Source organism: Globicephala melas, chromosome 12, assembly GCF_963455315.2.
Source record: "Globicephala melas chromosome 12, mGloMel1.2, whole genome shotgun sequence".
Classification (NCBI taxonomy): Eukaryota; Metazoa; Chordata; class Mammalia; order Artiodactyla; family Delphinidae; genus Globicephala; species Globicephala melas.
The window spans coordinates 59530805-59554565 of record NC_083325.1 but is presented as its reverse complement, the minus strand read 5'-3'; the positions used below and the strand labels follow the sequence as shown (position 1 = coordinate 59554565).

The 23761-nt window shown below is 44.3% G+C and overlaps 1 protein-coding gene across 4 annotated transcripts in view; it reads left to right on the top strand.

Moving 5' to 3' along the window:
- Nucleotides 1-22211, top strand: part of GALM (galactose mutarotase) — a 97159-nt gene extending 74948 nt beyond the window's left edge. For all 4 annotated transcript variants that reach the window (XM_060309266.2, XM_060309268.2, XM_060309267.2 and 1 more), the window contains 3 exons: nucleotides 18586-18727; nucleotides 20125-20299; nucleotides 20883-22211. In XM_060309266.2, coding sequence (XP_060165249.1) covers nucleotides 18586-18727; nucleotides 20125-20299; nucleotides 20883-20960 — 395 coding nt within the window. In that variant the 3' untranslated portion in view covers nucleotides 20961-22211. The remainder of the gene's footprint in view (nucleotides 1-18585; nucleotides 18728-20124; nucleotides 20300-20882) is intronic.
- Nucleotides 22212-23761: the final 1550 nt, after the last annotated feature.

The window sequence follows — 23761 nt, the reverse complement described above, 5'->3', positions numbered from 1 at the left end:
TTTCTGCTTGATCAGATGAATGACATTGTCTTCCAATACTCACCAGCCCTTGTGCAGTCAGGATTCCAGGCCTGGTCATCAGTCTGTGGAGTGTGGGAACAGGCAGACATGCTGGGGCCTCCCTGTAAGTGGAAAGCCAGAGCATGGTGTTGTGTTTGTTACCCTCAGCTCTGCAGTTCTGGAGACTAGCCCCTCCAGGTCCAAGTGTATCCCCCAAGTTTCTTCTCCCATGCTCCATCACCTGCTGAGATCAAGTACCTACTATGCACCAGGTACTATGCAGCCCTGGGGAGGCAATGTCGAGCAAAATAGGTACACCCAGGCAGCGTGGAGCACATACAGCCACATACATAGCACAGGTCCTGTCCTCAAAGAAATAAGGCTACAGTTAAGAAAATACTTGAATGACACTAAAGGAGTAAAACTGGTGATATTGGATCTTATAGACTGTTATTTACCCTAGAGCTGTTTCTTATATGACAGGTCCCTCCTAGACAGTGTCTACGAAAGTTCAATACAGCAACTCCAAGGAACTCTCCTGGTAGCAATGATACCCTCCAAGGGGATGCATTACCGAATCCCACCTTATAAGACGGCCCCAAGAACAGCTTTATGGACTCCAGAATACTCGCAAAGCTCCTCGTGTTCCCTCCTGGAAAATATCACTGCTACGAGATTGGCAAACATGAGCCAGCGCGGTGGAAATTTGGCAGGAAGAAAGCTCAGAAATTAGCACTTGGCCAGACATTGCATAATTCCTATGAACGTTTCAGAGTAACAGCAAGTAAATTTGCCAGAAGGGGAGCTATTTGCTAGAACTCTGACTACCACCCTTTAAGAGCTTATGGCTTACCAACTCCCCTCCCCCACCCTAGGTCCGGACAGGGGCCTGGCTCTAGTTCATACCTGGTGCATAACAATCCTTAGAGGTCACCCCTTTCTGAAAGGGATGAGAGGTAACTGTGGGCTTTGTGCCATGGGCCTGAGGCTAACTCAAGCAAGTTCTCAGAGCCGACTTGCGTTCAGTTCAGCTAACATTTGTGGAACACCTAGTGATTGCTACATGCTCCCTGGGGCACTGGCCATAGAAACACTACCCGTGCCCTTGAGAGGCGCACAGGGACTGAAGAATCTAATGTAGTCAGGGCAGTGGTAGAGGTGATGCCCGTGGGACTAAGGGAGCGTGGAGGCGAGGGTAGGAAGATGCCTTCTCGATATCACCCTGAGCTTTGAGAAGCTTCCTAGTGTCTGTGAGGGTCTAGCAACAAGGAGAGTAAGAGTACTAATAAGCACGGAATGTGGGTGTGAGGGTAGGCTGTTAAGTCAAAAGCTACAGAGACAGTTTGGCAGGATGGAGGCTAGGGTGAGGCAAGAGAGGTGCAGCACCTAGCGTGCAAAATTTAAGGCAGCACTCACTTTCAGGGTCATGCAGGCGCAGGGTCAGCACCTGAGAGCGAGTGTCTCCTTAAATTTTGCACCCTGGGTGCTAGATTGCCTCATCCTGGTCCCAGCTTTGTAGTTGAGTGTAGTCTTCATGGGCATTCTGGGCCATAGTAAGGAGCTAGGATTTTATCTTTAAATCATGTAAGACTTTGAAGGATTTTAAGTCAGGGGATTGACCTAGCAAGACTGGCATTTTACAGATACCACCCCAGCAAGTGTTTCTCTTAGCAGCTGGAGTCAGAAGCAGAGAAGGTGGATTGTGGGATGATCCCTAGTTGGGTTTTATCTGGAAGGAGGGGCAGGAGGAGAGGACAGGGTGTAAAGCAGGTCAGTAAGGGTGTTACTAACCAAGTGGCTCAGGTCACAGACAGTGGGCCCGGGGAAGGTAACAGAGGATGTTAGGGCCCTCGTGCACACCTGGAAGTCCAGGGGAACGTGGCGGCACTCAGGAGGAGACCAGGTCTAGCGGGAAGGCTAGGAGGCTACAGACAGTTGGGTGAATTTTACACTGGTGGCAAATCCCCAGATACCATCTTGATGAGAGTCTAGGATGGAAAAATTCCCCGCATGAAAATGCCTCACGTGGGCCCAACTGTGAAATGTTAAACTGTCTTCTCACCTGAAAACATCATGCAACAGTGTTTAGCATTTTATGCTTCCGATGGCATGTAATATGCAGAAGTAATGCCCTCCCCCACTGCAAGTCAAAACCAAAAATTGTTCAGTGGGAAAAATTAAATAAGTACATAAAAACCAGCAGTAGAATAAAGCCGCAAAATTGAAGCATCGGCAGAGGAAAAGGAAAAAACTGCGGCAGAGACAAGCTTTGAGGTCGTGTGATCTACGAAAATTTATAGAAATGTTACCTTAAAAAAAAATCCCAAGGTACTTAACTTGCCAACCACTGGAATGAAGTCAAAATTCCCACCCAGGGTGTTACTTTTAATTTTCATTCTCTTTATGTTGTTTCCTAAAATAATAACAGGCATTCTAGAGATGATTTACCAAGATGGCTTAATTAGGTGTCAGATGAGTACCTGTGCCCACGAGCCCCATTACCGCTGGTTTCCTTATGCAAATTTGACTGACTGTTCTGAACCTGACTAAAGAAACAGACATAACTGGAGCAGCTGGGCTGGAAGCATAGCTGGGCCGTCCCCATAGAGACCAGACTCTTCCTCGTGCCCCAGCATTCCTCGCCTCCCCCTGCCCCTTTTTTTTTGAGATGAAAGTACAGCACACTTGAGCCTAGGTCTCCCTTAGATGGTCTCCACATCACTGCCTTTCACCTTTAAAGTGCACACAAGTCACCTGGGGGACTTGTTGATACGCAGATTCTGACTTGGTGTGGGGTGGAGCCTGTTTCTAACAGGCACCGGGTGATGCCTGTGCTGATGGTCCTGGTCCGTGCTTTGAGCAGCTATTGAAAAGGCTCTAAAGAGCTCTGTGTAACCTCTAGTAACTTTTGTTGCTTTCCCCCCCCTTTTGACAGCTATTTCTGCCCATTTGCTCCTCTCCCAAACAACCCTGGGTCCTCCTGCTGCCCCTTAGCTACCTTTATTCCCCTTTCCGCTCCAACACTTCACGCTCTGACTCAGCCTCTCTTATCAAAAGCCATCCTTTACAGCTCATTCTGCAAAGAGCTGCTCTCAGCCAATGGCTTCCTTAGGTAAGACAAGCTGAAATTTTTATTTAAAAAAGAGAGAGAATTAACCAAATATCACAGTGTGCTCCCGAAGGGAACAGCTTGCTTCACCGTGTTTGTCCCATGGGCCATTGGACCTATAGTCCTGGAATGTCACAGTTGGAAAGGACCTTATCTTTTCCAACCACCACCCACCAGTTGAGTATTTGAATCTCAGAACCATGGGCTTTGCCGACACTCAGGTGCCTTCTTGGCCAGGATGCTCACTGCCCATCCTGGGCCAGCACGTAGGAAAGGCCTTTCTGATATCGAGCTGAAATCCGTCTACCTAGAGCCGACCCCCACTTGGCTTAGTTCTGGGCCTCGGGTCCCTAAAGAGCAGGCTTATGACCTTAGAAGGCAGCTGTCATGTCGCCCCCAAGTCATTTCTTCTTGAGGCAGAACATCCTCGGGTCATCCTGTGATGCCTGTGCTGCAGACAGTAACCAAGAGCTGCCAACACCTCATTACAGTCTTTCTGTGACTTCCATCGAACTTACTGCCAACCACATCCTTAAAGTCATTTTCATACAAGCTGTGGCTCAGCTACATCTCTCCCTAGTAGGTAATAATTGCAGTAACTAGACTTAACATTTATGAGAGTAAATGTAACGTGACGGTTAAGAACAAAGGCTCTGGAACCAGACCGCCTGTGTGTGAAGCACTGTACGAAGAACCATCACATCGCTGTGCTGGGTACTTTCCCTATATCAACTGTCCTTAATCTTCATGACAACTTAATGAGGGAGGGGCTATAGTGTCCCAATTTCACAAGTAAGGAAATAGAACCTCAGAAGATTGTTTTGTACCTGGGGTTAGGGTTACAATCGAAACCTAGCTGGTGTCCTTTGGTTTGAGGTTTTGTTTTTTTTTTCAGACACAGGTGCAGGACCCTATCTGTTCCTGTTATCCATAAATTTCATCTTGTAACCAGTGCTTTACCCCCTGCTTTATACTTTCTTTTGAATTCCTGATTCTGTTATCCCAAGCGTATCTGCCTCCCAGCTTCATGCTGTCATAGTCTGAGGAGAATACCTTCTGTATCTTCATCTAGATTAGCCACAGATCAGAGGCCATTTGATAACTCCCTACAGAGCCTGCTCACTGAAGCCCAGATGCTTCATCTCCCCAAGCTCCGTGAGCCACCAGCCTTGTGACCCAGTCTGAGAAGCCTAGGGGGTGGCCAGGAATGGTTTGTATTTGAATACGTCTGTGTTTGGTTCGGGGGGAGCAGGCTTCCTCCTTCCTTTTCTGTCTCCATTCCAGAATTCTTCCCAGGACAGAGAACTGCTCCTAAATTCGTAGCGTGTGAAGTTGTTCTTGTGGGCAGCGCCAGATGCAAGGAGCAAATAGGACTCTGGGTCTGCAGCGCACACATTCCCAGAGAGGATACACGACCACATCCTGCACGTTAGTTAGTGAGAGCGGGGAGGCCGGCCCCGCCTTTCCAGGCTGCCTGCCCTCCAGCTCCACTAGTACAAACACACAACTTCCGTGTCCAGACTAAACTAGAGGAGGCTGAGCAAGTGTGATGGGACCACCGTTTCTGTGTAGGAGGGCTTGGGGCGGCAGTCTCCGTATAAGGGTGTCCGGGGTATGCCTCGAAACTTAGATGGTGGTATGTTGGTTTGGGGTGATTTGTGAGAAGTGGCAGCACTGATGGAGATCAGAGGGGCTAAATTTCCCACATAAAGCCATTTCTTGACACTGCCACTGTGTCAACTGACCAGAAAGGCTGGACTGATTTCTCCCCTCTCTCCCTTACTGGTTCCGTTCTCTGACCCTAGGCCATTAACATAATTTGGCTATCTATGTTCAACTACTATCTTTTTCATGGTGTCAGGATATCAGCTGACCTGTCCCTGCTGCTCTTCTTGGCTTCCTGTGAACCGTCACTGTGGGAGCCTTGTGACTCTCGGGGAAGAGTGGAGGCCAGGGGTCTCCAATGAGCCTCTATTGTCACTGGAGTCTGCTCGAGCTGCTCTGAAGCAGCGTATGGGAAAATTCTTCTGCCCCAACGTGTTCCCCTTTTGAAATCATCAAGCAAACCCCGAACACTGGCAGAAGGGCTGCCCCTCTCACACGAGAGCAGTTAACAGCCATTGGCAGACCGAGTCCAGTGGATCCAGGGGGATTTGGGAAGGAGGTCTTGGTTCTCATAGATCAACATCCGGCCCCAGCAATGCACTGCTCTTGGGCAGTGGGTCCCCCCGGGGTGCCATGAAAACTGATGGGGGCAGGCAAGTGAGTCCTGGCCAGAGAAGTGGAAAGCACCTCTGACCTTAGTGAAGTGAGTCCTTGGTATGACCTTGAATGGCTGTTTAAAAGGGCTGATTTTGACACATCATCATCAGGAAAACACAGTAGTTAAGGGCACGGACTAAAACCCTGACTGCTTAGGTTTAAATCCTCACCAGCTCTGTGATTTTGGACAACTTATTCTACCTCTGTGGGCCTCATGTGTAGAGTGGAGAGTGGAGACGGTAACTGGACCTACGTCATTAGTTGTGACGATTAAATGAGATAATACGTGTAAAGTGCTTAGAACACTTCCTGGCATTTAGTTAAGAGTTTTGTAAGTATTAACTATTATTATGACCATCATCATTATCATCATTGCCACCATTTTTACTGAGTGTTTAATATGTACCAGACACTGAGCTAAGCATATACGTGCATTCGCTCATTGAACTACCCTTTGAAGTAGGTGTTATGCTTCAGTTAAGCCTCATTTGAAGAAACGGGCATTTGGAGAGGTCAGGTAACCTGCACAAAGTTAAACGGGTAAGTCACTGGCAGAGTCAAGATTTGGAGCCAGTCTCCCCAACTCCAATGTCTATGCTGTTATTGTCCTCAGCTATTGTCCATAATACAGCTGTATTACTAAGTATTTCTTATGTGCTGGGTAGGAGCACTTTGCATGCCTTATCTCACTTAATTTCCATAATCCTATGAGTAGACACTCTTGTTATCCCCGTTTTATAGATGAGGAGGTCAAGATTCAGAGAAGCTCAATGACCTCCACAATTTTTTACAGCAAAGAAAGTCAGGATTTAAATCCAGGCCTGCCTGACCCTAAAATCCATTCTAATGTCTATTGAGTTTAACTGCCCACCAGGTGAGCAGGATGCTCCTGAAGCTGATAACGGTAACTGGGGATGATGACTGCTGATATGTCCTGCAACCAGGGAACACAGTTTGCCTAATCAGCCGCATTTTCTGAGCTGTCATTGGGGCAATTTCCACTTTCTCTGATACTTCATTTTCCTGCAGTTTCTTTGAGCTGTTGAATTGCTCAGATTAAGACAAGCTTCTGTACCCTTTCACATGTTAGTTTGTTGTCCATGCTGCAAGAATATGGAGAAATCATAAACCGTCCGGAAGAAGGCCCTGATGTATTATGCAAAGCCTTTGCCACATTGCTATAGGAGGAAACTCCCAGTCCGCATTTCTTGCCCAGACACCTCAGGTTATGTGACTGCAACGTTCCAAATGTGCATTTCAGTATCAGGTCATGAGAGGACAGCTTGTTTTGTGACAAGTAGTGGTATAGGCAGAAAATACTTACCAGCCTATAGATCAGAGATTCCTAACCAGGCACGCATCACTGGACTTCAGAGGTTCTGGAGACATTGTGTGTGTGTGTGTGTGTGTGTGTGTGTGTGTGTGTGTGTGCGCATTTTCTTGGAGAGAGAGCCCGTAACTTTTATAACATTCTCAAAGGAGTCCATGATTCAGAAAACACTTTAAAAACCATTGTTCTAGATTTAAAAATCACTAAGAGAGAAAGTTTCAAAAAATAAAAACAAAATTTAAAAAATCCTTTGTAATGAAAATGTCAATGCCCCCTGGAGGCAGGAATGCACTTTCCTTTAGTATTAATGACTTAAACTATAATGAATAATTGTTTTCTCTGTTCTCTGTATTTCTGGAGTGTGTGTGTGTGTGTGTGTGTGTGTGTGTGTGTGTGTGTGTAACAGAGTGAGCACTAACTATGTGCCAGGTGCTGGTCTAGAGATACGACCTCCTTCATAGCATTCTCTCAATTAAACATCACAGTATCTGTATTAGGTAGATACCAATATTAGCTCCATTTTATAAGTGGGGAAATTGAATCTTACAGAGGCATAGAAACTTACCAAGGTCAGTTAGCAAGTCTGTCGAAATCCTAAGACATCTTACATAGATTTGTAATCAACATGTAGGACAAATCATAGAAAATAGTTTTCAAATAACATACTTAATATTTTAAAAAACATTTCTTTTTTAAAATAAATAAATAATTATTTTTTTTATGGCTGCATTGGGTCTTCATTGCTGTGCATGGGCTTCCTCTAGTTGCGGCGAGCGGGGGCTACTCTTCTCTTCATTGCGGTGCGCAGGCTTCTCATTGCGGGGGCCTCTCGTCGCGGAGCACGGGCTCTAGGCACGTGGGCTTCAGTGGTTAGTTGTGGCACTTGGGCTTTGTTGCTTCTGTGGCATGTGGAATCTTCCCAGACCAGGGCTCGAACCCGGGTCCCCTGCATTGGCGGGCGGATTCTTAACCACTGTGCCACCAGGGAAGTCCCAGAAACATTTCTTTTTTAAGGGAGAAAAAATTATTGGAGAAAATTTCTTCCCTCCACCAAACTTTTCTACAAAGTCTGTGCCAGATTTTCTTTTGCTTTCTTTTCTCTTTTCTCAAAATGATTTTTAATTGTAATTATAAACAGGAGTCACCAGTGCTGAGGACTGTCTGGAGGGACTCTGGTTTTCTTCCAATAACACTGTACTTGTGTTACTGGGTTGTGTGAAGATGAGCTAGAAAGGGGACCTGCCAGGAAAGAGGGGCTAAAAAATGAATAAACATGAAGATTCAGTGACTCTTGCAGCGACCATCTGTTCATCTTCTCAGAGAGTCAGGCCCTAGGGCCACCAGGTAGGGAAAAGAGCTATTTCAGATGATGCGAAATTAAAAGCATTGAATTAAAATTCACCCCGGGTGAATTTTCTCAGTCAGATACTGAGAAGAGTGTTCATGTCCAGATGATGTTACATAGAAAACCATGTCAGTAGTCAGTGTTTGATCAGGAGTTCATAAGGACTAATTTACCTTCTACTCTGTTTCTTAAGGCTTTTGCCCAAAAAATCAAGTCAGAGCTAGGAGCCCAGAGGACAAGTGTAATATAACTGTCTTGCCTTCACCCCAAATACGGACAACAAGAGTCCATTCCTGTGACAGGTTTAATGCCTTGTGACAGGGATCTGGAATGTTAGAGAATCTTGTTTCCAATAATCAGGTCTACATCATCTTCTTGCAAGAATGAGGCAGCTGTAGTTGCCAGAGTGATATTCACATGACCACTCTTGTCATTCACGGAGGACAGTAGTCCTACGCCTTGTCCAGTTAGCCAATCCTGACTTACCTTTCAAGGTTAGCCTCCTGTCACCACCTCTGGAAAACCTTTCCTGACCCTCCTGGCTGCATTAGGTAGGGGCTGCTGCTCCCTGCTCCATCGGAGCCCTTTGAATGCCATTCTCGTTGCATTTGTCATACTCTCCTGTAAGTTTTTATGTTTTTGTCTGTCTCTTTCATCAGATTCTAAGTTCCCTGGGGTCAGTTTAATGCCTGGTGCATAAAAGATACTCAAAAATGGGTGAACTAGCAAATTTATATTTGTTTTTCCCCCATCCAAAAGTAATTGCAAGGATTAGTGTTCTTAAGGTAGAATCATCTAAAGGGACTTCTGTCAAAATTTGTCACCTCCTGTCTTGTCAAATCAAGTGCCAAGAGGTGAAAACATCCCAAGGCAGTATACTGGTTATCTATGGCTATGTGATAAGTTACTCCCATTTTATTATCTCTTACTGCTTCTGTGGTCAGGAATTTAGACAGGGCATATCTTGTCTCTGTGTATGATGTCTAGGGCCTCTGTTGGAAGGTTAGAGCAGGTGCTGGAATCATCAGAAGGCTCATTCACCTGCATGTCTGGCAGTTGATGTTGGCTATTGGCTGGGTGCTGTCAGCCAGAAAACCTCACGCATGGCCTTTCTATGTGACTTGAGCTTCCTTACAACATGGTGGCCGGAACCAAGAGCAAATGTCCTGAGGCAGAGAGGGCCAGGCCAAAGCCACTTTGTATTTATAACCTGGCCTCAGAAATCACATAGCATCACTTGTACCACATTCTATTGGTTGAGGCAGTTACAAAGGTCCATCCAGGCTTAAGGGAGGGAAAAAAGACTTCACCTCTCACTGAAGGAGTGTCACCATCACATTGTAAGTAGAGCCTGTGGGATGAATATATCCTGGTGTGGCCATCTTTGAAAAATGCGGTATGCCACAAGCAGTCATGGGGAAAAGGTCGAGCGCCTGTAAGACTCCTTCATGTGAGATAAGAGATATGAATCAAAGCAGATGGATTTCATGAAGGCAGTGAGTTTTTCCTGTACTTCCGGAGGGCAGGTAATTATAACTCTGTCAGGAATGAGGGGCTAGAGGAAGATTTAAGGCCTTGTGACAGGCATCTGGAATGTTAGAGTCCTGTTTCCACTGCTCAGGTCTACGTCATCTTCTTGCAAGAATGAGTCAGCTGTAGTTGCCAGGGTGACACTCATGTGAGCTCTCTTTGTTGAGGTCCTCTGTAGACTTGACCTTATTCCTGGCTCACTGACACTCCAACATTACTCTCATCACAATTCTACGTTATTTCATTATCCATATGGATGATACCCTGACCTTTTAGCTTCTTGACGTCCTCTCCCAATGATCTCGTCCTCCAAGGTTTCCAGCTACTCACTCCTATGATCTTTGAGTCATACCCTTGATTTTGTCACTACGTCTTATTGCAGCCTTTTATGATCACTGTTTAAGATGTCTGTTTCAGCTTCAATAATTCTTCAATGCCACAAGAACCTATAGTCCCTTGATCCTACCACCCTGTCACTGTTCACCTCCTCCCCTACTAAGATCAAAAGTCCATCATTAGAATCACCCCTTTTCATATGCTCTCCCCTCCCTTGCCCTCTCCTTTTTCTTTGTATTCTCCTAACAAAGCCCAACCCTGACTAATCCTACCCCCCCAGACCCTCTACAGCTGCCACCATACAGCTACTGGTCTCATTCAAAATTCATGACAGTAACCTCAGGTGGGTCCTTAGTGGGGCCTGCAGTCAGACTTTCCCTGAAATGGGGAAGCAGAAGTACTGCCTCAGGCCACTCCCCCAGAGCTGTAACCCCACACCTTTGGGTCAGAGCCCACCATCTGCCAGGCGTTGCTGCTCAGACCTAAACGCACACCCAGCCAACCTTATTCAGGACAATAAGAAATCCTCATCTGAAAACGGCTTCTCTCTGCTGACACGACAGCTTTCTGATGGCTTCAAAACCAAAGTCTGGTGATGTGACATCCTCTCTGAAGGCACCCTTTCCATTTCGGCTTCATTTTCTGTACACTCAGTGTTGCTGAGACAGCTATTTTGACATCTCCTTCTATTCTTAGCACCAAAGCACAAACTCACACATAAACCGAAATTGAAAGAACTGCACATTCATTCTCCAAAGTCTTAGAAAAATCAAGAGTACTTGAGGGCTGGGGGTGGGAGGGGCTGTACCCAAGTCACTCCAGGGTGAGGTGGAGAGTGCCTGAGTAGGGGCCTGGAGGCTGTGACATTATGCAGATGTGTCACCTTGGGCAAGTCCCTTTAGTCGTCTGGGTTCCAACCTCATCTGCAAAGCGGGGGTACTAGATGAGGTAATTCCTAAGGTCCTTTCTAGATCTTTCATTCTGACTTTGTCACAGGATGCTACAACATTCACAGTTGCCCTCTTTTTTTTCCCTCTACCTCATTCATTCATCAGGTTTTCAGTCAAGTAAAGGCTCTGTTTAATGTTCAGAGGGTCAAAAATCAGTAGGACACAATCCCTGCCCTCTAGGGGCTCATATTCCTTACAGATATAAAGCTTGATATAACCTTATAGCTATGCCTTAATGGGATGAATGTCTTGGGGAAAGTATGTTCAAAGTGGGATGAACAAAGTAGAAAAGGGGATTAGTTCTAGCTGTGGAGGATACAGTCCCTCACAGAGGAAATAGCATTAGAGAATAAGCATTATTTATTTATTTATTTATTTATTTATTTATTTTTGGCTGTGTTGGGTCTTCGTTGATATGCGCAGGCTTTCTCTAGTTGCAGCGAGCGGGGACTACTCTTTGTTGCGGTGCTCGGGCTTCTCATTGCAGTGGCTTCTCTTGTTGTGGAGCATGGGCTCTAGGCGTGCCGGCCTCAGCAGTTGTGGCACGTGGGCTCTAGAGCGCAGGCTCAGTAGTTGTGGCTCTCGGGCTCTAGAGCACAGGCTCAGTAGTTGTGGCACGCAGGCTTAGTTGCTCTGCAGCATGTGGTATCTTCCTGGACCAGGGATCGAACCCTTGCCCCTGCATTGGCAGGCAGATTCCCATCCACTGCGCCACCAGGGAATCCCGAGAATAAGCATTCTTAAATGACCTGGTGGGCTTTGCCAGAGTGGGGTAGGGGAGCCCAGAAACGTCATTCCAGTTACAAGAAAGGGTCCAAAGACATAGTGAATCTGGGAGACAAATTCTAAGTTTCCCATTTGCCTGACCAGTAAGTGCATGAGGGAGTGTGTCAGGGCATGAGGCTGAAAAAGACAGATTGGAACCTTCTCTTTTTCTTCTCATTCAGCAAAAATCTCTTTTTACAATTTTCCCAAGTGTCTAAATTTTAAGTCAGGGCTTCTCTGCCGTTCTTGAAGTCTTACCCTCTCTAAGCTCTGCTTTGTGTTATATATATATTTCCTGAAATTTAGCCCTTTTATTTATGCCATCCTCCTGAAAATGTTCAAACATATCATTTATCAAATATTTCCATGTAATGTATGGGGCGGCAAATAATAGCAGCTTTGTTTTACAGAGAGAAAAGCTAAAGTAAACATTGATTGCTCGATATCATAGATTGCTCAGTATCAGGTTAATAGACATGAAATATGCCCTGGGTCCTTCCTTCATGAAAATTCCATGACTTTCTTTAAAGTCAAGAAAAGTAAGTAATTGATTGACTGATCCGGGCAATCACATTGGGACTATTTTAAGGGTTCGATTTTGAGTCAAATATGGCTTTAAGAAAGAACTAAATATTGTGAGCACCATTTAAAGTTAGGGAAGAAAGCATAACATAAATACCACTGGGAATATGGGTTGGTAAGATTAAAATCTTCTTGAGCCCATGTTAACAGCTGCTTCTTTTTCCCAGTCTAATTGTTTCCTAAGGAAACACTGTTGTCTTTTTTAAAGTCAGTGTGGGAGATAGTTGGTCACCCAGACTTCACAGGACAGTAGCGCCCCGGTGGGTCACTACCATCCAGGATTTGGCCTTCGAGATCCAAAAAGTTCAGCTCTCCTCCAGAACTGCTCGGGGTTTAGAGGACCGACTGGACTCAGACAAGGTGTATGTTTATAAAGCAAGCTCTTTACGTTGTGTCTCTAGCACCATCTACTGGGAAACAAAAGTGCCTTTATTAGAATTACATTAGAATGTGTCAGAAACCCAGAGAAAAGAGGAGGAAGAAGTTCAGAAGATTCTAAGAAACAGAGAATTAAGTATATTATATTTAAGTGACTTGTATATAGATGTAACCACTAAAACAAAAACACAAACTTTCTAAATTATCAGGAACATACACACAGACCATATTGTAAAAGATTTTTTTTAAAGTGACTAGAATTCATAAACACAGAAAGCATAGCATAAAATATAATGACAAAGTAAGAACAATTAGAATATACGTGTCATCTTAATGCCATAAAACGCCCCTATTAAACAGTCTCTCAGATTAAATCACAAAGCAAAACCCAACAGGATGCTGTGTACAAACCAAGTGACTCAGAAAGGTTGAAAATACAAGAATTCAAAAGCAAACCGAGCAAGTGAAAGCCAAAGTAGCAGGGGGTCTCAATGTGAACATCAGAAAAGGCTGATTTCATGACAGAAAGCATTCTGTTTTCTAAAGGATGCAATTCACAACGGAAGTTCACCAAAAAATGACTATATCTAAGACCATGAAGAAAACCTCCGGCAGTTTCACAAAATACAACACAGCCAATATTGACCTAGAAATGTTTTAACTGTCTCTTAATAATTCTTGGATCAAAAAGGAAGTCAACCCCCAAAACTAAGGATATTTAGAAAATAAATAATATAATTATTTATGTGGAAATATATAAATAATATATAGGAATATATAGTAAGCAAATATTATATTACAGTTATCTATAATGGAAACTCCTACATGTGATATAGTTAAAGTAATACTCAGAAAATTTTAGCACTACTTATATTAATCAAAAATTGTGAAGTTAAATGAATTAGGCATCTAATGCAGATATTTGAAAAAGAATAATAAAATAAACCCAAGAGAACAAAAGAAAAATTAACAAAAATAAAAGAAATTATAATTTTGAAAAGAATCAGAAAAGGTAGTACTCATAAATCCAAGAGCTGCTTCATTGGAGGGAAAAAAAACCCCAATAAAATAGATATAGCATTAGCTAATCTATTCAGTCCACAGAATTAGATATGAGCATAGGCAAATAACCACAGACAGATGAAACTGAAAGTATCATAAATTATTTCTTTCCTCAACTCTTTGCAAATAAACATGAGAGTAATATAGATGAAATGGATAATTTTCTAGGAAAATATATAAATTTGTAATTGTGACCTCAAAAATAAATTTTAAATAGATTATCATAGAAAAAATGAGAAAAGTATGAGTGCATAAGGAGTTGTCTAATGAAATACCTAGGAATAAATTTAGCAACAGCCTCCAAGATAAACTGAGTGAAAAGATCAAGGTGGAAACGGGCTGTGAGTTTGTGGATGTGCATGGACGTGCACTTAAATGCTTGGATATCCTTGTAGTATCTCTGGAAGGTGCATGAGAAACAAGTGACAATGGTTGCTTCTGTTGAAGGAAACTGCATCTGTAGGGAACAACGACGAGAGAAATTCTTTTCACTGTAGAGTACGACTTTGTAACTTTTACATTTGATATCTTTTAAATTGATTACATGTGTAAATATTACCTACTCAAGAATTCTTTTTTGGAAAAGTAGAACCAAGACAAAGGAAATAGATGCTTTTAAAGGATGTTTCAAAAAGAATACCACTTAACCTTTCCTAAAGCTGACTCTGGTAAGAGGAGGATCCTCTTGGTTGAACAGTGGACACCAGACACTAGGATGGTCTTAGCCAGGCCTCCGTGTCTCCCTCAGGAGCTCTGGCACCCAGGCACCCTCGCGGCTCTGTGTGAACTCAAAGACCCCAGTCCTCACGTGCCAAAAAGACTACATTTCTGAGCAGAAGTTCTGAGTTCAGAAAAGGATACCCTCTTTTCACCCAAAGACAGGACATTCATGTTTCTTAGTATTTAGGAACTCAAAGAAGCAGAACCAAATGCTTTAAATGGCTAAAAGTCAGTTCTCTTTTTCCTATTTAATTTTTTAATGGTAAGGTACAAGTTCCTCATTTTTCTTAGCCTCCTAAGATTCCAGCCCCACTTTGCATGCTATATCTCTCCTCTAAAAATAGGAGGAACCAAGTTCCTAAAACATTATCCATCTGACCGCATGAAAGGAAAAATAACTCTCACCCTGAAAGAGTATGTTAAACACCTAATGTCTGTACTTACCTTCAAAATATATGATTCAGTTCTGGGACAATACAAAAACTTTTAAATGTACTAAACTGTATCATTGTGTAAGGCTCTGAAACAGAGTCCCTTTCCTCTTTCCCCCTCAAGAAAGACTGGCCAGATTGCCTGGCCTGCTGCAGAGGAACCTGGGATTTTTTGTATTTGGGGAAGATCCTAGGACCAGGGGCTTCTCACTCCTAAGTGGGTCATACTTTTAGGGGGTGGGATGGGGTGCACCTCTGCTGTCATCTGTTCCTAGGGTTTTCTAGGTGAGCTGCTCAGAGCTTATACTGGCTTCACTCTGGCTTTTATATATATGTTTTTTATGTTGTATACAGTTGACCCTTGAACAGTGTGGAGATTGGGGCACTAACCCTCCATGCAGTCGAAAATCCACCTATAACTTTACAGTTGGCCCTCCAGATCTGCAGATTCAACCAATCAAGGACAGTGTAGGGACTTCCCTGGTGGTGCAGTGGTTAAGAATCCGCCTGCCAATGCAGGGGACACGGGTTCGATCCCTGGTCCAGGAAGATCCCACATGCCGCAGAGCAACTAAGCCCGTGCACCACAACTACCGAGCCTGCACGTCTAGAGCCCGTGAGCCACAACAAGAGAAGCCACCGCAATGAGAAGCCCGCGCACTGCAACGAAGAGTAGCTCCCGCTCTCCACACTAGACAAAAGCCCATGTGCAGCAATGCAGCCAAAAAAAATAAAATTAAGAATTAAAAAAAAAAAGGACAGTATAGTACTGTAGTATGTATTACTGAAAAAAATCCATGTATAAGTGGACCCATGCATTTCAAAACCATGTTGTTCAAGGGTCAACGGTATATGTGTATTTATTTAATGTGTGTGTGTGTGTGTGCACACTTGTATTTATTGAGCTTCCCTCTGAAATAGCAAATTCTGCAGGAATGGGGTAGGGGGTGAAAGTCAGTGATTTAGTCCAGCTTATTGTACTGATGAAAAACCCCAGGCTCAGAGAAGTGATTTCATCTAACTTTACTTAATCTCTTTCCTCATCTGAGGCATTCTACCCTACAACTGCTACTACTACTGCTGCTGCTGCTACTATTACAGTACACACACACACACACACTACCACCTTGTACTTAAGCTGTGTCCTCCACATCGATTATTCTTCAACCTTCTTCACCCATTCAACCTACCATGACCTCACCTCAAGTCTCAGCTCAACTAATAAACTTTTATCCATGAAATCTCCCCAGTCCGCCACATCTAAGCCAACCCAGTCATACTGCCTGTCTTCTTTCTTACAGCTGTGCCTCTGGGAGCACTCTTCACACTCTGTGGTTATGAGCGGCTTATGTGTCCTCTCCCTCCTTCAGACTGCAAGCGGCTTAAAAAGGCAGGTCATGTCTCATCTATGTATCAGCTCTGCCCAGCACAGTGCCTGGCATACAGTAGGTGTTTAATGTGTTGATCGATCAGAAGAGTGACTGTGAGTAGGCTCCTAGTCCATTGCTCTGGCTCTGTCATATTCCAGGAACATGCCTATGAGGAGGAATTCTTCCGCACATTCCCTGGGCTTTCTTAACTGAGCTAAATTCAACATATTTGTGTACGTTGTTTCAGATGGCTCAGCCTAGCATCTAGGGAAGAACAGATCTGAAAGTTGGGAAGAGAATGAAAGGTGATAAAGCAAAATGGCACAATATTCAGAAGAATGTAAAACCCATGTTATAGCCTTTTGGCAAACATGTCTAGAGGACTGTCTGTTGAGAAGTTTGCTCTCTCCCTTGGACCTCCAGAGAAATTACTCACAAGATAACGCTGATTCCTCTTTTTCACCCTCAAAGCCCTGATTTTTTTTTTTTTTTTTGGCTGCACCACGTGGCTTGCAGGATTTTAGTTCCCCAACCAGAGGTCAAAACCCGGGCCCTTGGCAATGAGAGTGCGGAGCCCTAACCACTGGACCACCAGGGAACTTCCTCAAAGCCCTGATTTCTTGTTCAGTGGTTTTAGTAGAGCAGAAGATGTGGCAAATTATTTTCACATATTTTATCAACTCTAAGATGCCATCAGTTGTAAAGTTCACCATTATTTTACATTCCATGAAGGAAAAAACCACCTCTGCCAGTTAAAGCATGACATGACATGATTTCAGAGATTTTAAAATATGAAAATGAGGGAATTCCCTGGCAGTCCAGTGGACTCTGCACTTTCACATTCGGGGGGGGCCAGGTTCGATCCTGTGGGGGGAACTAAGATTCTGCAAGCCGAGTGGAATTACTATATATATATGTGTATATATATATATACTATATATATAGTATATATATATATATATATGAGAAAATGAGTGTCTTAAATTGAGGAAATATGGCATATCAATATCACAGGTTGTTGTTTGATGATACCAAGTTGTGTGGGTCTCAGTCTTATCTGTTACATGAGCAGTTTGGACCAGATGAGCTCTGAGAACCCTTCTGGTCCCAACACCCTTGAGTTCTGTAACACCACGAAGGGATAGTCTTGACTGGGCATCATTTGTTGTGTAATAACCACCAAAATGGGGCTCCCATCCAGATTCCTTCTGTGCTTTGCCCTTTAAGAGTTGAGGGTCTTCACACTGCAGTGTCCTCCCTCAGGACTGCTCACCCACCCACATCATTGAGAAGAGGCTTCAGAATGTCCCACCTTGATAAGAACAAATATACTTATTAGAGGTTGAGGAATCTGGCTTACACATACGAAGCGGGTGGTGCTTGCCAACTATAACTCCTCCAAGAAGCACTCCTAGAGACACAAAGCTTTCATTCAAAGGATTGACTCTGGGCTTCCCTGGTGGCGCAGTGGTTAAGAATCCACTTGCCAATGCAGGTGACACGGGTTTGAGCCCTGGTCCGGGAAGATCCCACATGCTGCAGAGCAACAAAGCCCGTGTGCCACAACTACTGAGCCTATGCTTTAGAGCCCGCGAGCCACAACTACTGAGCCTGTGTGCCGCAACTACTGAAACCTGCGAGCCTAGAGCCTGTGCTCCACAACAAGAGAAGCCACTGCAATGAGAAGACTGCACATTGCAACGAAGAGTAGCCCGTGCTCGCCGCAACTAGAGAAAGCCCGCATACAGCAAGGAAGACCCAATGCAGCCTAAATAAATAAATAAATAAACAAACAAAGGATTGACTCTAAAATTGGCTAATAGTAGAGTGGCCATACATTCTAGTTTCCCCCCAACTGTCCCAGTTAACTCATTTGTCCCAGTGTTGTTATTAACAGTTCCCTCTATGTTTCAAGTCTACAGACTGATCAGGGAAGTGATTGAGGAAGAGTGGCTACCAGTGTCACTTCGGCTAATAATGGCCCCAAATGGTTCGAAAATCACTAATCTCAGGGACACTGTTAGCATCTGGTTAGCCAGTACCAGGTATTAATGCTCAGTTATGAGCCCTGGGATATTTCAGCATTAAAGCAAGAAATGTCAACAAGGTGATTGACTCAATGGTTAGGACAACCATCACCCTTTATCCAACTTATTCCTTAACGGAAATTATGCATTTCCTTGATTTTTGTACTTTTTTTACACTTGAATGATTCTGGGTGTTATAGCTACTGCATCTTGCAGTCAGTGACATTTTACAATTAAGGAGATCCAATAATTTATTATTCTTAGGATCTGGACTCCTACCTCCTTTACAACTTGAAATGAAGGCTGGGAGGGTAGAACCAGTGGGTCTTTAGGATATAAAGATTTTATTTAGGTATTTGTCATTCTTTTTTCTGCCTCTTCCCACCAGGAGAAGTTGCTCCAGTGCAGGGAACTGCATTTGACCTGAGGAAGCCAGTGGAGCTTGGAAAACACCTGCAGGAGTTCCACATGAATGGCTTTGACCACAATTTCTGTCTGAAGGGATCTAAAGAAAAGCGTTTTTGTGCACGGTAGGCACTTTTCATTTGCTGCCTGTACTTTTCATTTGCCTTTCATTTGTTGGGAAGAAAAGATACCAACTCCTATTTGAGGAGCTTTTCCTCTGCCATATTAATGCCATTTACTCTGCTACAGGGGACCAACTACCACATCCTATGTGCCTTTTCAAAGCTCCTATTCCATAGGTGAATACATCTCCCCCCTCCCCCTTCATACCGTTTTCCCTGTGCCCCTACCTGGCATCCTGTCTCTTTGCTTCCCCTCTCCCCATCTCTGCCTGTTCTCTAAGGCCCTTTTTTTGTTAGAAACCCCAACTCCTCCTGACTGAAGTCACCTCTGCTCTCCGTGAACTTTCAGAGCCCTTCGTCCTTTCTTGACTTCTGATGTATGATTTGCCTACTTCCATGACAAGCTGGAGGTTGCATTTCCCTTATAGCACTCACCACCTCCAGCCTTGTCTGACAGGCATCTGTGTCCACACTCTCCTTCTCACTAAATTCCAAGTACCTCGTGCCATCTTATCTTTGTGAATCTCTACCTTTACCCTAACACCCTAATACCATGCTCGGCACTAGCAAATAATCAATAAATGTTCGCAGAATGAACGGGTCTTAAATAAAGCAGAGAAAAGACTGCTTTTCTCCTCTGTCCCTCCTATTCACATTTCTCTTTCCACGGCCCCCACGTGAGGAGACCCTCCGACCTCCCCGCCACTATTCAAATCCTGGCCTTTCTCTTTCCAAACATGTTTCCCCGAACCTCTTGGTTGACTACACATTGTGGGGATGTCTTACCTCGGTAAGTCTGTAAGACCCAGCCTTTCTTTATCTATATATCCCTTTGACCCCAAGTATAGGACCAGGTAGGTACTCTCCCATCTGTAGAGGCCTGGTTTTTTTAAAAAAGGAAACAATTTGGCAGAAACCCAGAACAGATCTATTCTCGGGGGAAAGAGCCCTGCCTGCTCTAGCCCCAAGGGTGGCAGGCAGTTTAATTTGGAGAAGCATCTATTCTCTTTCAGAAGACATAGCTGGTTGTCTTGCCAGACCAAGCAGAGAGCTCCACCTCTTTATGAGAAAGTATCCCAGCCTACCTACCTGTCTCCAACCTGGCCGCCCCCGACACACACAAACGTATCTGACTGGGGTGAGTCCCTTTTGCCCTTCCCCAGAGAAGCCAGGCTCAGAGTGAGAAGTTGCTGTTGGGGATCCTCAAAACCACCTACTCATGCCTCACCTGAGAGGCTGCCAGAAGTTCCCTCCATGCTCTTCTTACCTTTGTCTCCTCCATATATGTTGTCCCTGCTCTGTGACTGGGTCTAATTCCTGTCTCAGAGCTGCTTCTCAGCTTTTCCCTGTCTGCTTTTCCACCCTGCACCTATATATATGTGGTCTGGCTTTATCCCTAGGGTCCATCATGCTGGGAGCGGGCGGGTACTGGAAGTGTACACCACCCAGCCGGGGGTCCAGTTTTATACGGGCAACTTCCTGGATGGCACACTGAAGGGCAAGCGCGGAGCACTCTATCCCAAACACTCCGGTTTCTGCCTTGAGACCCAGAACTGGCCTGATGCAGTCAATCAGGTAAGTCTACAAGCCAGCTTGTTAGAGCGGTGGTGTGTCCAAGGTCACACTGGATGACAGAGGTCATAACACTCAAGTCAGACCTGGTCTGTATGATTCAAAAGTCTGTGTGTGTTCTCTTCTCCTCTTCTCCAAGTCATGAACAACACAGGAAACTCTTAACCACATTACTAAAATGGCATTTACATGTTTAAAAAAATCTATTATTTTCTGCAACCACAGTGCTAAGATGATCCTCCAAATCTTTTCATCCTGTTTACTTCCCCATAACTTTCTTTTCAGCTATTGCGTAGAGTAATGCTCCTCAGAGCTCCAGCCCATAATAAGATGCTTGCAGCTTGCACCAGAATGTAAATCAACCCTGCTTCCTTAAGAAAGTCTTGCTGTGATAAAGTGTGTTTAGTGATGTGATTTTCATTCTGGTTCAAGTTCTTTATCTCATTGCAAACCAATAATAAACAGTTCTTACACTGGCAACTGGTTCACAGAACTGGTCTAGAGACCAGTCCAGAAGCCATCCTGAATGGTTAAGGGTGCAACCTGGGCTGGCAAGGTGTAACGTGTATTGTTTTCCCCTTCACAGCCCCACTTCCCTCCTGTGTTGCTGAAGCCTGGTGAGGAGTATGACCACACCACTTGGTTCAAGTTTTCTGTGGCTTAAGGAAGTGTAAAGATATGACCTGCTCCAGGGCTAGGTTTGGGAGCCCCTTCAGCAGCCTGTCACCTATGCAGAGATGAAGATTGAGAGGCTTTAAAAGTGATCCTCTGAATTAAAATCATACAAATGGTAGCTGTCATGATAGTCAGTCTGAATAGATTTCCTTCCCAAAGACTGGCTCCAGGCCATGTCTAATGATCAGCTCTATTCTCCGTGCAGTGAAGAGGACCCAGCCATCCATGTCATCTAAGCCTTGACCGTAGCCCAGAAGTGGTAACTGAGCTCCTTGTGTTGGCTCCATCTCTCCATTCTGCCTCTTTCTTTTCTACTTTTCACCCTTTCTTTCTTTGATCCTACTCTCATTCCTTTTCTTTTTCCTCCTTCTCTACCTCACACCACCTTGCACTGTGCAGCACTTTGGAGTTTTCAGAGGTCACTTAGCTCATTCAACCTGCTGGCAGAGGGACCTCTCTGCCCCGATACAGCAACAGATTATGAAGTGAGCCAGCTGAGGCTTAGAGGGGATAAATGACCCACCTAGAGGCACAGAGCTAGGAAAAATTTTAGCCAGGACTCGAGGTCAGGTCATGTGAATTCAGGTCCCCTTCTTTGCCTCCACTCATCTTCCAGAGCATTCCGAGCATCACTGATAGGCAAAGGGGGATCTGACCCTTACTCTGTTAGAGCCATCCTTTCTTCCCAGATTCACTTTTATAAGAAGCTTTAGTCTGCCTCTGAGCCTTACAGATGGTGTGACTTAAAGTGCAAGATCAAAATGTCCAGAAAGAATCTGTAAATTTGATTCTCTGACTTTGCGGTTAACTGAGAAAGCCCAGCCCAGCCAAGGCATGGGAAGGAAGCCATTGGAGACAGGAGCTGTGTTAGTGTGAGAGGGCCTTGACTGAGGATTGCACATTGCACTGAGAACAGATGTTGTGTTATGTAGATGAGCCTGGGCTTCCCTCCTTTCCTGAATAACTGAATCATCAGTGATGGGTTTGGGTTGGTGGGTTTTAAAGAAATGTATCTTATACTATTATACGCTAATAATCGGTTGAAATAAAATCAAAATCTGCATCTTCAGGAAACTCCCAGTTTCTTCACTTTAGATCTGTCAGGCATGGACCTTTGGGAAATAGACCAAATATAAACGGTGTTCTGGATTCTACCATACTCTCCAATACAGCCCCAGCATCTTCCTAGAGGAACACTACTTAAATGGCAGCCTATGGAAATTCCTATACTTCCCCTCTCTCTTAGCAACAAAAATAAACCAGTTTATTTTTTAATTCATTTCAGCATGGATTTTCTGAGTACCTATTGTGTACACGGTTCTCTCCTGGGTTTAAGGGGCTCAACAGGTAATGTCCAAGATGTAGTTATGTTCCTTAGAGATATCACAGTCTCTCTAGGGAAAACAAGACTAATAGTAACAACCAGATGATATAGAATTGCACCACGACAGAGCTGGGAGCCCTGAGCACTAACTTTGCTCCTGGCTTTTACTACATGGGCAAACAATCTAATTTCATTTAGCCTGTTTTCTCACCTGTAAAGCAAAGGGATCCAACTGTAATTATCTGGAAGGTGAGTATATGTCTGCAGGCTGGAACTAAATTAGCCACTAGTGCAATTCATGTGAGGTGGTGAAAACAAACATGGTACTCAATAGGGAAAACACCATATATAACTACAGAATTATTAAAGCCTTGTTGAAATGCAAATATCCACTCAAATGCAACCCCCTCCCCCAAGAGTAAGTCTCCAGGTCCCCAGGAGTCCATGCCTTCTTTGTAGAGCCCATACAACCCTCTACCCACAACCAGACTAGTGCTGTATTATTCTGAGTACTGATCTTTCACAGGTGAGCATATTATTGACTCCAGTTCAACGATCTATGGATTCCTGTTTGTTTCAAATTCATATGACACAAGTTCTTATTATTAACTGTGAGATTTTCATTTTTGCAGTTCCCACTCATTTTGCCTAACAAGGTAAGATGCGGTCCAGTGGTTAACACACACTTCCAGTGCAGTGGGTGCAGGTTCAGTCCCTGGTCAGGGAACTGAGATCCCACATGTGGGGGAAAAAAAAAAAAAAAAAGTAGAACTTGGAAAAAATACAGAACTACCAGCAGAAGAAAGGAGGGAAGCACAGCATATACCCTCTTCCCTAGCTAGTTCCCATTAGCAGTTATAACCATTTTAAACAACTGGATCACAAGTTTGCAATGGGCTTTTTGGATATTTTTGACAGGACTGCAGTCCTTTTCCAATTGAGGAATTTATCTTCCTTTAAGTTCCAACTTCTCCAATTACTCAAATCATAATTAAACTCTCAGATGGTCTGGGTAGCACTGCCAGCTATAGCTGGCAGTGTAAGGAAGTCAGCAAATCCTCTCTTCAAATGTAGAAGAAAATTGACAAAAGAGTTCCCGGTGCTCTGGGAACTGACCCAAAACATACAACCACCCAAGACACGTTTATGTTTGAAAAACTGCTGAACTTTGAGTAGGAACAGTGGAAGACTGTGGCATCCTTGCCTGGGGCTGCTCCCATTCCCTTTATTCCCCCAGCTCAGTCACTGTGGAGCTTCTGCCAGAGCAAAACAGAACACGAAGACCAGGAGATTGCTATGGTCGGAAGGCGGGGGAGGTTCTCATTTTGGAGCTGTAGGTGATATCATGCCCAGCTGCTTTGTCAATAAAAATAATCTTGGTGCTACAACAGCAGGGAGGGTTGATGGCTCTACTAGCCTGAGTTTGCAATTATGGTTGGAGCAAGCAGATTTCTGGGTGATCAGAG